Source organism: Ochotona curzoniae, unplaced genomic scaffold (assembly GCF_017591425.1).
Source record: "Ochotona curzoniae isolate NIBS_2020 unplaced genomic scaffold, NIBS_Ocur_1.0 scaffold_2453, whole genome shotgun sequence".
Lineage (NCBI taxonomy): Eukaryota > Metazoa > Chordata > Mammalia > Lagomorpha > Ochotonidae > Ochotona > Ochotona curzoniae.
Window position 1 is genome coordinate 22,245,394 of NW_024467094.1, and position 13,928 is coordinate 22,259,321.

The 13,928-nt window shown below is 55.2% G+C and overlaps 1 protein-coding gene across 1 annotated transcript; it reads left to right on the plus strand.

Annotated features, from left to right (window-relative positions):
• The first annotated feature begins 5,048 nt into the window (after positions 1-5,048).
• On the plus strand, positions 5,049-13,719 carry MPO (myeloperoxidase). Its single transcript, XM_041000583.1, has 13 exons — positions 5,049-5,156; positions 5,285-5,378; positions 6,051-6,226; positions 6,354-6,477; positions 6,568-6,697; positions 6,782-6,988; positions 7,697-8,015; positions 8,661-8,821; positions 9,831-10,086; positions 10,532-10,702; positions 11,444-11,681; positions 12,288-12,502; positions 13,591-13,719. Exons 1-12 carry the CDS (start codon positions 5,081-5,083, stop codon positions 12,493-12,495), a joined length of 2,160 nt encoding a protein of 719 aa, XP_040856517.1. The 5' UTR covers positions 5,049-5,080; the 3' UTR covers positions 12,496-12,502; positions 13,591-13,719.
• Positions 13,720-13,928: the final 209 nt, after the last annotated feature.

Below are 13,928 nucleotides of genomic sequence, written 5' to 3' on the forward strand. Positions count from 1 at the left end.
CAGCCTTCCAGCAGGGACTGTTGACTACTTGCAAGGAAAGCCCAGGTACCAGGTGGAGCCCCATGGCTCCAGTGCTGCAATTCTGGTCATGCACAGAACCCACAGCCCACCAGATCAGTGCATGGGGCCAGGACCGAGGCCCATACTGCTGTGGTCAGTCTGCTGCTGCTGGGCTGGGCCCCTGCAATTAGCCACAAGTGATATTGGCTGGAAGAAAAGGCCACCTAGCTGAAGCTTGCCCGACTTCGCCAAATTCGCACCTCACAGCCAGGAGCCAATAGACATTTTTTTCATGTCTTAACTGGCAGTAAGTTTATTAGTCTTTTTAAAACCTTAATGAGTCTGATTAATAAAGATGAGATTTAATTCTTTTAGTTTAATAGTTCTTTGGTGTATTTTTAAATTTTTTATTTGAAAGATTTTTATAGAAAGAAGGACAGAGACAGAGAAGTTCTTCCACCTGCTAGTTCATGCCTGCAATGGCCGCAATGGCCAGAGCTGAACAATCTAAACCAGGAGACAGGAACTTCTTCCGGGTCTCCCACGTAGGGGCAGAGTCTTGTGGAATTTGGACATCCTCCACTGCTTTCCCAAACCATAAGCAGGAAGCTGGATTAGATGTGGAGCAGCCAGGACTCCAATCGGTGCCCATGTGGGATGCCGGACTTGCAGGTGGTGACTTTACTCACTACGCCACAGCACTGACCCTCCTTTCTTTCCTTCGGATACTTACCTGGATACTTTAGAGGAAAAAGAATTGCTGATGAAATTTTACAAGTTCTGAGGAGAAATTTTATTAATTTATATACAATTTTAAAAAGAATACTTCAGGGGGGTAAAACCCATCAAGAAATGAGACAAGTCATTTATGAGTAAAACAATAGTATTTCGGTGAAGGATATTGAAGAAGACAAATAAGTGGAATGTGTTAGCCCGGATGTATACTTCACACGCCCAATAACTCATCAGTGACCGTGTCCCCAGGACCCAGATGAGTGTTGGAGACCCAGTAAACACGCGTGGAATGGATGAATGAACAAGGATGAGAAAACTATCTCACACAGATATCAACGCTGCCACGTTGGTATATGTAGCAATAAAAATCTCAACAAGATGTCTCATGGAACAAGCCTAGCATTCAAAGACTCCGAAGAACAGGTACATACATTAGAATGTGGAAGTTTCTTTCGAAAAGTAGAATGAGGAAAGGGAATTTATCTTACCAGAAATCAAAACGTATTAGCAAATTATAGTCGTTACAGTGATCTGATATTGACAATGAAATAGACAGATTAGTAAAACAAAACTATCTGGAAATGCAAAATTGATGGTAAATGACAAACGCGACATCTCAAATCGGTGGGAAGATGACAGATTATTCAGTTAAAGGCGTCAGGATAACTGTTAGCCATCTGGGAAGAAAGGCAACTGTTCCGTGCTATTCACATACATAAAAATTATAGAATGTTTAATGACCTATACATAAAAATCAGCATGAAGGTTGTATAGGAGTATATAGGAGAATATGTTTATGATCTTAAAATAGGAAAGATGGTTTTAAGTTGTTTTTTTAAAAATTTATTTGAAAGACAGAAAGGGAGAGACACATAACTAGATGATAGATAGCTAGAGAGATGATAGCTAGCTGGTTAGATAGAATCTTCAATTTGCTGGTTCACTCCCCACTGGCCACAACTGCTGGAGCTAGGCTGGTCCAAAGCCAGGAGCTGGGAGTTTCTTCTGGGTCCCCAAGTGGTTACATCTCACCTCCAATTCAGCTCCCTGCCAATGCACCTGGAAGCACAGGAAAATGTTCCGAGGTGCTTGCGTCCCTGCCACCTGCCTGGGAGAGGCACACAGAATTCCTGGCTCCTGGCTTCAGCCTGGTCCTGGTGTGACAGTTTAGGGAGTGAACCAGTAGACAGAAGTCTGCCTCTTTCTCCTTCTTTCTAACTCTGCCTTTTGAAAAGATAAACAAACCTTTACAGAATGTCGATTCAAAACACATCAAGATAGTACCTGTAGAATTCAAAATTAACTTTAAAAATTATCAGAGAAAACACAGTATGGCTGAGTGTGACTGAAGTGTCAGATCAGCACCCCTCCCCACCCCTCACCCCTGTCATCCTCACCTTCCTTAGCCTTCTAGGCTGCCTCCTTCTCTCCAGAAACACACACACACACACAGAGGAAACCTGGCTGTAATCCCAACTGAAGCGTTTCTTAAACAGTGTTGAGAAAGAACAAGCTGTTTTGCAAGCAGTAGCCAAGGGGGCCGTTATCCCACAACCTGTCGGCTTTGCCTCAGGAGAAACAGACTAAGGAGATCTGAGTGGGGAACCCTGAGGGCACAGCGAGTGTGTGTGTATGTGTGTGTGTGTGTTAGTCTTACAATCCCAAAATATCACAGTTTCTGCCGTGGCCTGCCAAGGCCACCCCCGAGGACGGGAAGCTGGAGGGTCACAAGACAAGACATGGGACAAGACACGGCTGGGGCATGTCCGGCCACGCTGTGTGCTGAGTCTCCAACACACCCAGAGCAGGCACGTGGGATCCAGGGTGGAGGGGGTGGAGGAGGTGTCTGCCAGACACAGACGGAGGAGGGCTGTGGTGACAATCATAGGATCTGTGGTCTGACTGTGGAGCGCCTGTGTCAGAACTAGGTCTCCATGGTTGCTGAGGTCCGTGTGGTGAGCGGTATGCCCAGGTGTTCATGGGGGACATGACAACCAGTTCATTGAGGCCTGCAGAGGATGTCTAGTACTATAGAGGGTAGAGCAAATTGGACATCTCTCCCAGGCAAATATCTGAGTGAACTGAGACTTGAAGGTGGGCTAAATCAGCCAGTGGACCTGGGAGGGATTACCTCAACCTTGGAGCAATGAAATCAACAGCATCTCAGAACTATCTTTTTTTTTTTTTTTAAGATTTATTTATTTTTATTGCAAAGTCAGATATATAGAGAGGAGGGGAGACAGAGAGGAAGATCTTCTGTCCATTGATTCACTCCCCAAGCAGCCACAGCGGCTAGAGCTGAGCCAATCCAAAGCCAGGAGCCTGGAACCTGGAGCCTGGAGCCTCTTCCGGTTCTTCCACATGGGTGCAGGGTCCTAAGGCTTTGGGCCGTTCTTGAGTGCTTTCCCAGGCCACAAACAGGGAGCTGGATGGAAGCGGGGCTGCCGGGATTAGAACTGGCACCCATATGGTATCCTGCTGCAATCAAAGTGAGGACTTTAGCTGCTAGGTTACTGCACCAGGCCCTCAGAACTATCAAAACCACCTAAAGCAGTATCCTCGGAACAGGTTCCTCATCGGGGACCCTGGGATGATGTCGGGTGGCCTTCCCCCACTCCTGGGTACTGATGCAGTTGGGTTACTGGGAGTGGCCTTTCCTCACTCTACTTTCCCCAGATACCAGAAGGAAAAAGGGGATTGAAGGCAGCTGTCTCATCTACTTTCCCCCATTGCTTGACCCTCCCCACTCTAATTGGAGGTCCTTATAGGCACGCATCCCTTTTAACTATATAAATATCATCAAAAATATAATGAATTTATTATTTTAAAACATTTAAGGACAAAAAATGTGCACACCTGAATATGAAACATTTTTCCTTCCTCATTATTGAAGTGAAAAACAATGCTCAATGTTGAAGGAAAAAAATATTAACCACAATCTAACTTCTTGTATTTTCAATTCATTTTTACTTATGCTTATTAGTATTCTCTAACTTCTCATCAATGAAAATAGGTTACTGATGAGATTAAAAAAGCATTTCCCAAAGGTCATACAATTCTAGAAGTTGATTCACAGCCATCCGACCAAGACCACAAGACAGCAAGCAGCTGGCAGAGCTAGGCTGCAGGAGTGCTTTCTCTCCAAGGACCTCAGGCCCTACACCCCACAGCAGACAGGAAGGCGGTCCAGCTGTCACCAGCCTTTGTTCCTTGGCCAAGACCTGGCCTGGGTATAGAAAACAAGAGTGGGTGGCAGCAAGGTGGCTGAAGGTAGGCCAGCAGAATGGAACATGGGAACCACAGTTGGCAAGCGCCCAGCCTGAGAGGGTCAGGAGGGTGGGCAGAGCCCTAAGGGATGGGCCTCTGCCCTCCTTGCCAAGAACGGTGGCCTCCTGGTCTGCCTTTCTCAGGAAAGCGACTTGCCCTTCTGTTTCAGACTGACCCAGAACCGTTAACCCAGATTCTCCCGATGGCACGCATGCTGTCTCAGAGAGGCCCTGGGCTGACCACTAACCACAAGCAGCTCCACTTTCTCCTCGTTCCTGAAATTCAGGCCAGCTGGCACACATGAGGCAGGAGGGGGATGGAGAGGGGAAGTTACCTTGGTCCCGAGCCCATGTTCCCAGGGTCCTCCTTCCTGCAAAGCCCAACGGCCTCCAGCCAGATTTCCTGTCTCCTCAGGCCTGGCGGGAACCAGGGCTGCACTTCAGGGTGACACCCCAAGGTTGATGGGTGGCAGTCACAATGGGTCTCCCCTCCAGCATCACTTTTCCCCTAGGCCATTCTAGTCCTCACACTTCCTGCTTCTGGACTCATTCCTTTCCCAGGGACCCTGGGCACTCCGTTCAACCAGAGTTTCAGAGGGGCTAGTTGTGTTCACCTGCTGCAAATAGCGCTGGTCTAGGCAAACAATATGGAACTGAGAAGCCCCTGAGTGGGGGGTGCCAAGTTCAAACACCAGAAGTGTCGCTAGTCCCCTGTTCCTGTCCTTCCTCTCCATTTCAGGGTTCTTCTCTGGGAACTCCAACCTCAGTAGGGGAGGGAGGGAAGAGGGTGAAGTCTTTGGGGACAGACCTCCCTCAGCCCCGCCCCACTCCCAGTCTAGAGGCCATAAAAGCTCAGCTACAGATGGGAGATGCTGCCAGTGTTAGGTGTGCTGTGGAGGTGCGTTCCTCGGGGCCTGGGTGGTCATGGCTGGTGAGGGGGTGGAAGTGCCTGGACCCCTCGATGGAGCAGACCTGGCTTCAACCACAGCCAGGGCCCACTGAAGTGGGACTGCAGAGGGTGAGGGCTGGTGGGACTGTCTCCTCAGGGCACCTGTTGGGCTGGGGGTCTCGTTGTAGAGATGAGGCTGCTCCTGACCCTAGCAGGACTCCTGGCCATGGCAGCCATGCTCCAGTCCTCTGACGGCATCACTCCAGGTAACAGCTTAGGAAGACAGGCAAGGTGGTGAGGGCGTGGGGGGCTTTGAGTCCCAGCATTTCTTTTCTTGGGCCCTGGTGGGGTGCTTCAGGCTTGTTGCTGATCCTGAGTTCTCTGTTCTGGGCAGCAGTGCTGGGAAAGGTGGAGACCTCAGTGGTGCTGACCTGCATGGAGGAGGCCAAGCGGCTGGTGGACAAAGCCTACAAGGAGCAGCGGGAGAGGTGGGGAGGTGCTCCCCGCTGGCGCAGCGTGAGGCGGTTTGGAGAAGGAGCAGGCACTGGGCAACTTCTGGGCATGGAGGGCGGGCCTGTTATGTGAGATGCTGGACCCTGTGTGTCTGTGTTCCTCTGACCCTGAACATGAAAAAGTCTGTAACATCATCTCAGGGCCTTGTTTCTGTCTGGACACTCAACTTTTTGCGTAAAAATTAAAAAGCTCCTTTGGAGCTGGCACTGTGGCATAGCAAGTTAAGCTCCCACCTGCAGGCACTGGCATTCCATACGAGAGCCAGTTCCAGTCCTGACTGCTCCACTTGTGAGCCAGTTTGCTGATAATGCACTTAAGAGAGTAACAGAGGAGGGGCCTGATGCCTGGGTCCCTGTCACCCACATGGGAAACCCCGATGGAGCTCTGGGCGCCTGACTTTACCCTGTCCCAGACCCAACCATTGAAACCAGCAAATGGAAGACCTCTTTCTGCTTCTCTTTCTCTTTGTCACTCTGCCTTTCAAATAAATAAAATAATACTTAAAAAACAAACAAACAAACAAACAAAACCACCAAACCACTCATTTCCCCCTCTGGGGGCCTGTCTCCCCTGTACTGCATGTCCACCTGGTGGGCACTGCTGGATCCCCCCTCCTGCTGTCCTCACTCTTTCACTTCTCCAAGCAGCATCAAGCAGCGGCTCCGCAGCGGCTCAGCCAGCCCCATGGACCTGTTGTCTTACTTCAAGCAGCCAGTCGCGGCCACCAGGACAGCTGCGAGGGCCGCTGACTACCTGCACGTGGCCTTGGAGCTGTTGGAGAGGAAGTTGCGAACCCTGCAACCCCGGCCCTTCAATGTCACTGGTACTAGGGCCCCTTTCATCCGGGTCCCTGCTCCATTAGAGACCCCTGCTAGTAACCGCAGTTGCCACTCATCCCCAGGGCCCGGGTGGGTGGGATTCCTCACACTCCTCCCCAATGCCCCCCGCAGATGTGCTGACTCCCCTTCAGCTGAGGCTGCTGTCCATGTCAAGCGGCTGCGCCTACCAGGACGTGGGGGTGACGTGCCCGGAGAACGACAAGTACCGCACCATCACCGGGCACTGTAATAACAGGTGCAGCCCCAGGGCAGCGGCGCAGAGGGGCCTCCTGGTTCTCGTCCCTCCCTAGCCCCCTCCTCACAGCGCCTGGTCCTCTTCTTGCAGACGCAGCCCCACCCTGGGGGCCTCCAACCGGGCCTTTGCTCGCTGGCTGCCGGCGGAATACGAGGATGGCGTCTCGCTGCCCTTCGGCTGGACGCCGGGAGCCAAGCGCGGCGGCTTCCCGGTGCCGCTGGTGAGCGCAGGCGGGCGGCGGGGGCGCGGGGAGCGTCCCCGGGACCCTGCGCCCCTGATGCCCCTGCTCTCCCGTGTCGCGTAGGCCCGTGCTGTCTCCAACGCCATCGTGCGCTTCCCCAACGAGCAGCTGACAGGGGACCGGGAGCGCTCGCTTATGTTCATGCAATGGGGCCAGTTTATCGACCATGACCTGGACTTCACACCCGAGCCAGCCGCGCGGGTCTCCTTTACCACTGGTCTAAACTGCGAGATCAGCTGCCTGCAGCAGGCGCCCTGCTTCCCCCTCAAGGTGCCTACTCCTTTTTCCGCCCACAGCCACCCGCCCACAGTGGGGACAGAGGAAAGTATGGCTTCCAGATGGGGCCAGGTGTTCTTCTCCAGCCCCTCCTGGAGGAAGGCTGGATGTGTCTGCAGTCAACGCCTATCAGATGGAACCTGCCTCCCTCCTCGCAGCCAGCTGCCAGCCAGGGCACCCACTGGGGTGTTGCCCATTGGGGGGTCATGGGCGTCTGTCCCAGCTGCCTGAGTGGCATTGATGGAGCCACAGGCTCTGTGACTCAGGGCCCAGTCCTGGCTCCTCCCTTATGTCCCCGAAGCCTCTGTGGGTGCATCCCCAGGGAGGAGAGCTTCCTGTCCCGCCCACATGACCTGGCGTAGGAGCAGGGTGAGAGTGGGGGTCCACAGAAGAGGAAGGAAAGGGAGGGAAAATGACAAGGCCTTAGTGAGAGACAGGGGAAGAGAGATTAGAAAGGGGGGTGAGGGGAAGCAGAGAACAGACAGAGGTAGGAGAGTTAGCAGGGCTGGCCGCCCTCCAGAGGGTGCCCCACAGCCCAGCAGGCGTTCGCTTCATCTCCTGAGAAGTTCTGAGGTCTCTGCCCCTGCGGCCCCAGGCCCTGAAAGGCTTCAGTTCCGGTTAAGGGGTGTGGAGTGGTCAGTGTCTCCCGCCCACTTACCTGCCTCAGTGAAGGGGACCAGCTTCTCCCCCCCTGTGCTGCAGATCCCTCCCAACGACCCTCGCATCAAGAACCAGCGCGACTGCATCCCTTTCTTCCGCTCCTGCCCGGCCTGCCCCGGGAACCACATCACCATTCGCAACCAGCTGAACGCACTCACCTCCTTCGTGGACGCCAGCATGGTGTACGGCAGTGAGGAGCCCCTGGCGCTGAGGCTCCGCAACCAGACCAACCAGCTGGGGCTGCTGGCCGTCAACCAGCGCTTCAGCGACCACGGCCGGGCCCTGCTGCCCTTCGACAACTTGCACGACGACCCCTGCCTCCTCACCAACCGCTCGGCGCGCATCCCCTGCTTCCTGGCAGGTCCGTTCTGAGGGGTGTTGGCGGGGAGGGCTGGGGAGGGGGGCACAGGGCGTGCACCCTGTTGGGGCCACAAGGGCAACCACAGCTTAGGGCTTTCAGAAGTTCATCAGTTGCCATGGTGACAAGCTGGCAACAAGACAAGCCTCTTCCCAGCCTAAGATGGCTGAGGAGCTTCTGTCTGTCCATCTCTCTGGTCTCTGGCAGAAAGGAGTTGAGTTTCTCAAGAACAGGAGCCTGAAAGAACAGAGGGTAAGGAGGCTCCCTCAGTTGACAGGCTAATGTCTATAAATCATGTATTTTGTACCAGGTACTGAGTCAAGCCCCATGCATCTGTGTGTGACTTAGGAGAGAGGGCAAAATACAGAAATACATAAGCCATGGTTCTTGTCCTCAAAGAGCTGGTTTGGATCATGTGTCAGGTCTGATGCCTATGGAGCGAGCACCTGACCAGCAGTGTCCTGGCAGAGGGAGACCCTGATGAGGGCCTGTGGGAGGGAGGCTGCCCAGGGGACTGCAAGGTGGAGCCCGGGGTGCAGAGTTGAGGGCAGAACAGGGGCATGGAGGGAGGTCCCAGCCTTGGCTGGCTGAGCAGTTTCCGTGGAGCCCATCTGTTCTGGGAGAGACCATGATTCCTGCTCCCTCCAGGGGACACCCGCTCCAGTGAGATGCCTGAGCTCACGGCCATGCACACCCTCTTTGTGCGGGAGCATAACCGCTTGGCCGCCCAGCTCAAGCGCCTGAACCCCCGCTGGGATGGAGAGAAGCTCTACCAGGAAGCCCGGAAAATTGTAGGGGCCATGGTCCAGGTAGGCCATTCTGGGTGCCCAGGGGATGCTCCTGCAGCATCTGGGCTCTCTGACTCCGGGCAAGCCACTGACCCTCCTGACCTGTGGCTCCTTCAGTATGGGGCCCTAAAGCTATGTACCCAACCACCTGCCACACCTGACAAAGGCAACTTTGTTTCCAGCATTTCCTTCGTAGGCTTTCTTCTTTCCCATGAGTCCAGGAATGGTGTAGGGACCATTTAATCAATGCCTCTTGGATGTCTGCCTCTTGGAGTGGCTCAGTAAACACTCCTCCCTTCCCTTCTCTCACTGCCATGCTTGGCTCTCCCCGCTCCCCACCTTGCCTCTGTCATCACCCACCCAACCTCCGACGTCTTTAGCCTCATTTATCCCAGCAAGTGTTCCTCAGTTTCCATTTTGATGCTCCCACATCCTCAAGTGCTTTCCAAGACACACACACACACACACACACACACACACACACACGGAGATTCCAGAGGCAGACGGCTACAGGTGCTGGGGATGAGTTTTTGACTCACGCTAAGACTCAAGTGAGATTCTGTTGAGCATCAGAGGGAACTCACAGTTCAGCTGCGGAGGGAGCCTGTGTTTTCACTCCCTTTGGCTCAGGGGAGATTGTGCTGGGCTGAAGGTAGCCTTGTGTTTCCCTGTCCATGAACCTGAATGGAGCCCTGTCATAGGGCCTTGCTGGGCACCGTAAACAGGATTAGCAATTCTCACTTCCTGACTCTCAAGGCACCTGTGGGGTTGGAGAAATGAGATAGCAGAAACCCAAACACAAGGCCATGAACCTAAGTCAAAGAACAGACCGTGTCATCATCCTTAATGTATATTTGGGGACTTGGGCTCAGAGAGGTGATAGCTTGCCCAAGGACACACAGCCAGTAAGCAGCAGAGTGTCTGGCCACCTGTGCCACTCTGTTAGGCACAGACTTGGCCCTGTGGTGACAACCACAGCAGGCAAAAGGGATGCCCACAGGTCAGGTCATTCCATGTGACTTTGCTTCAGATCATCACTTACCGGGACTACCTGCCCCTGGTGCTCGGGCCAAGAGCCATGAGGAAGTACATGCCCAGGTATCGCGGCTACAATGATTCGGTGGACCCACGTATCGCCAACGTCTTCACCAATGCCTTCCGCTATGGTCACACCCTGATCCAGCCCTTCACATTCCGCCTGGACCACCGGTACCAGCCCACAGGGCCCAGCTCCCGCGTCCCCCTCAGTACGGTGTTTTTTGCCACCTGGAGGGTAGTGCTGGAAGGTGAGCAGGTCCCAGGCCAGCAGAGGGCGGGCTGGCAGTTGAGGCGGCTGGGGTGGGCTTGGGGACAGCCGTCAGAGCGGGGAGGGGCCGTCTGTCCTTCCAACTCTGGAGCTCTGCCTTTCCAGCCTCAGAGCCCCTGACTATCTTTGGGGAATAGTAAGGAGTGGGTGGCATGTGTGGCCCTCAGAGGGCGCTGACTTCTCCCTCTGTGACCCAGAAGGTCAGGCCACCTTGCACTTCTGAATGACCATCATCTGAGAACCAGGTGCCACTGCAGCCAAGCAGGGCCCTGTGAGGGCTTGCTCCTGGGGCAAGGCACCAGGCGTTGTGTGTGGCCTGCCCTCTGCTCCAGTCTCCTTCACCCCACCTGGACTTGCCCTGCCTCTGACCGGAGCTGGGACACGGAGCCAGATCTTTCTCCCCACCTTGTTCCTCTTGCCCCCAGGTGGCATTGACCCCATCCTGCGGGGTCTCATGGCCACCCCCGCCAAGCTGAATCGCCAGAATCAAATTGCTGTGGATGAGATCCGGGAGCGGCTATTTAAGCAGGTCATGAGGATTGGGCTGGACCTGCCTGCCCTGAATATGCAGCGGAGCAGGGACCATGGCCTGCCAGGTGAGGGCCTACCACTGCCTAGGGAACCCCCAGCTCCCTGCCCTCTCCTGTGCACCTCGCTGCCCATGGTGGCCCTGGCCAGCTGACTCAGACCCCTGCCTCTCCCTCCGGGTGTATGTGTTCCATTTCTAACTCCTTTGCATGCTGAACCCTTAAACAGAGCATCAGCACCACAGCAGTAGCCACAGCCTGAAACTCAGTTCCTCCCATCGTCACCTCATGTGGCTTGTCATGCATGAGCTCTGAGGGGGAGAGATAATGATTGCTCCTACCCCACTGATGAGCAGGTTGATGGTGGAGGACATTCAGAACCTGGCCATGGACTCTGGCCTCATCAGTGACCGCACTGCCCTTGGAGCCTGGCTCAGCCTCTGCCTCCAGCCAGAGCCTACATACAGGGTGGCCAGCCTGGCTGAACCTGGGTTGGAGAGGGACGCACCGCACTGCTCTGGGGGATGCCCTATCCTTATTCTTGGACCTGGCAAGGTTTATGGCAATTCAGGCCTTGCCTGAGACTGGGAGAGCAAGAGAAGAACGTGAGGGTCCTCAGATGCCCGGCCGTTATCCCTCAGTTTCCCCACCTAGTTCTAGGGGTTCAGCGCTCCCTCTGTGCAGGACCTCGGTGCTGGGGAGGGTGGGTTTTGTGGGCTGATGATGTGCATGCAGATCTTACCTGCCACCTCAGGAGTTGTAACACATGGACCTACCCAAGCCACCTGTCCCTACTGTACTTGCATGCAGGGTATAATGCCTGGAGACGCTTCTGTGGGCTCCCACAACCCAGCACAGTGGGTGAGCTGGGCACAGTGCTCAAGAACCTGCAGCTGGCGAGGAAGCTGATGGCGCAGTATGGCACGCCCAACAACATTGACATCTGGATGGGCGGCGTGGCTGAGCCCCTGCAGCCTGGCGGCCGTGTGGGCCCGCTGCTCGCCTGCCTCATTGGCACTCAGTTCAGGCAGCTGCGGGATGGTGATCGGTGAGGGGCGGCAAGGGGCGGGGCATGGGGGCGTCGGGTGTGGGGCTGTGAGAGTCAGGGAGTTTTCGATGTGTCCTAAAGAGACTCCAGGGGGACTTTTACCTGAACCTGCAGGGGGCTGGGAGTGGGGGTGTAACAGGAAGGGAGCCAATGCCATGGTCATGCCAGAAGACGAAAGCCAGGCCTGCCTGGTTGTCTGTTCTTGGTGAGGCCACTGTGCACCCCCAGAAGTGTCAGTCGCTGTTGAGGCTGCTGCCCAGGTTTCCCACGGACTTCCCTTTCACTGTAGTCCTGCCAACTTTCACATCCAGGTCGTGGCTATTCTGCAGGCACCTCTTTGGGGACATGAGGACAGAGGACCTCCTCTCAGAGTGGCAGGAGTTCTACTTCTGCATGGGCAGTCCCAGCCTGGGCCTTCTCCAGTGACTGACTGCAGGGTTGGCTCTCGGTCGGGCAGAGGCCACAGGGCTGGGGACGAGAGGAAAGCAGTGCTGGACCTGGGGGCTGTGAGTGGGAGGCCACCGATGGGAAGACCTCTGGGCTGCCAGGGGCTGTGCTCTCCCTCGGAGCTCCTCGGGCACAGTGGCTGCTGTGTTCTCCATGCAGGTTCTGGTGGCAGAACCAGGGCGTGTTCAGCGCACAACAGCAGGCGGCCTTGGCCCAGATCTCCTTGCCCCGCATCATCTGCGACAACACAGGCATCACCACCGTGTCCAGGAACAACATCTTCTTGTCCAAAATATTCCCCCGGGACTTTGTCAGCTGCAGCTCACTCCCCGCGCTGGACCTGGTTTCCTGGCGGGAAAGGGCCTAGAGGCTGGGTAAGGGGGTGCTCTAGGGAGGGGGGACCTGGCTGGACGTTTAGAAATACAGATCCCTGTCTGTAGGTGAGCCTGCTTCCATTTTTGTCCCTCTGAGACCACGAGTGCCGGTTCCTCACCCCTGGGTGTGTGCACGTGTGTGTGCGTGTTGTGTTTCAGAGCTGTGGAGGAGGACCCTGGGGAACCTTCCCTGGGCCTTTTATCCCCGGAGGGCAGCTGGCTGGCTCCTGCCAGTGTGGGGCCCAGACCGAGCAGAACAGAGCCACCTCCCTCGCTTCCATACCCGTCCCTTCCTGCATATGAGGAGTGACAGTCCCCACACCCTCCTGACCATTCACTGCTATAGCAGGTGTCTGCCCCTCGCCCACTCTGTGCCAGGCCTGCTGCCCAAGCTGGGAAGGGAAGGGGAGGAAGCAGCAGAAGCAGCAGGGCCATCCCCACCCCCTGCTCCATATGATGGGACTTCTAGAACTGTGTCCCTAGAGGGTGGGAACCTCTGATTTCTGCATGGGGCTAGGCTGAGGGTCGGGGGGTTGGGCCTGGCAGGGGGTGGGGTAGGAGTGTGGGCCAGACTGAGAGAGGAAGGGTAGCAGATTTCCCCAGAGGCCGCATCCTTCCTTGCTTCCTCCCCATATGGGACCAGAAGGTGTGAAGGATACTGAGGGCTCACCTGCTCCCCAGCACTCCAGGCCAGGCTGGGCCCTCTGTGAGGAGAGCACAAGAGGGAGCATCCTCCTGCCATTTCACAGGTGGGAGAGGGCTGCTCATTCCCAGCCCCTCCAAGAGCAGGGTACCAGGGACAGGGCAGTGGGGCTGGGAATGGGGCTGTGCTCTGGGGCTCTGCCCGCAGGACAGATAAGGCCTTCCCACCTGTACCCCATCTCTCAGGGGGTCTGGAGGCCCTACTGCACTAACCCTCTCTGGCCCCACCCAGCCCTAACCCCACCTGCACGAAAATGTTGTTCAATTCAAAAGAGCACACACACAGGGCTGGTGTTGTGGCACAGTGGATTAAGCTACAACCTGCAATGCCAGCATCCCATGTCAGAATGCTGGTTCGAGTCCTGGCTGCTCTGCTTCTGTTTTAGCTCCCTGATGATGGAAGTGGGCAGGCAGTGGAAGAGGACCTGAGGAGGAGCTCTGGAGGGGGTTCCAGGCTCTTGGCTTCGGACCAATCCAGCTCCAGCTGCTGTGGCCATTTGGGGAGTGAACCAGTGGAGGGAAGACCTCTCTCTTCTGCATTCACTACCTCTCTGCCATTCAAATAAACCAATCAATCTTTTTTTAAAAAAGAGCCCATGCGTCTGTCTATTGGGCAGCAGCTCAGGGACTATTCCTGGGATGCCCCCTCAGAGCCTTCACTGACTCCAAGAACCATCTCGAGGGAGGGTAATTTCCGGAATGGCTTCTGAAAGGAAATGCATTT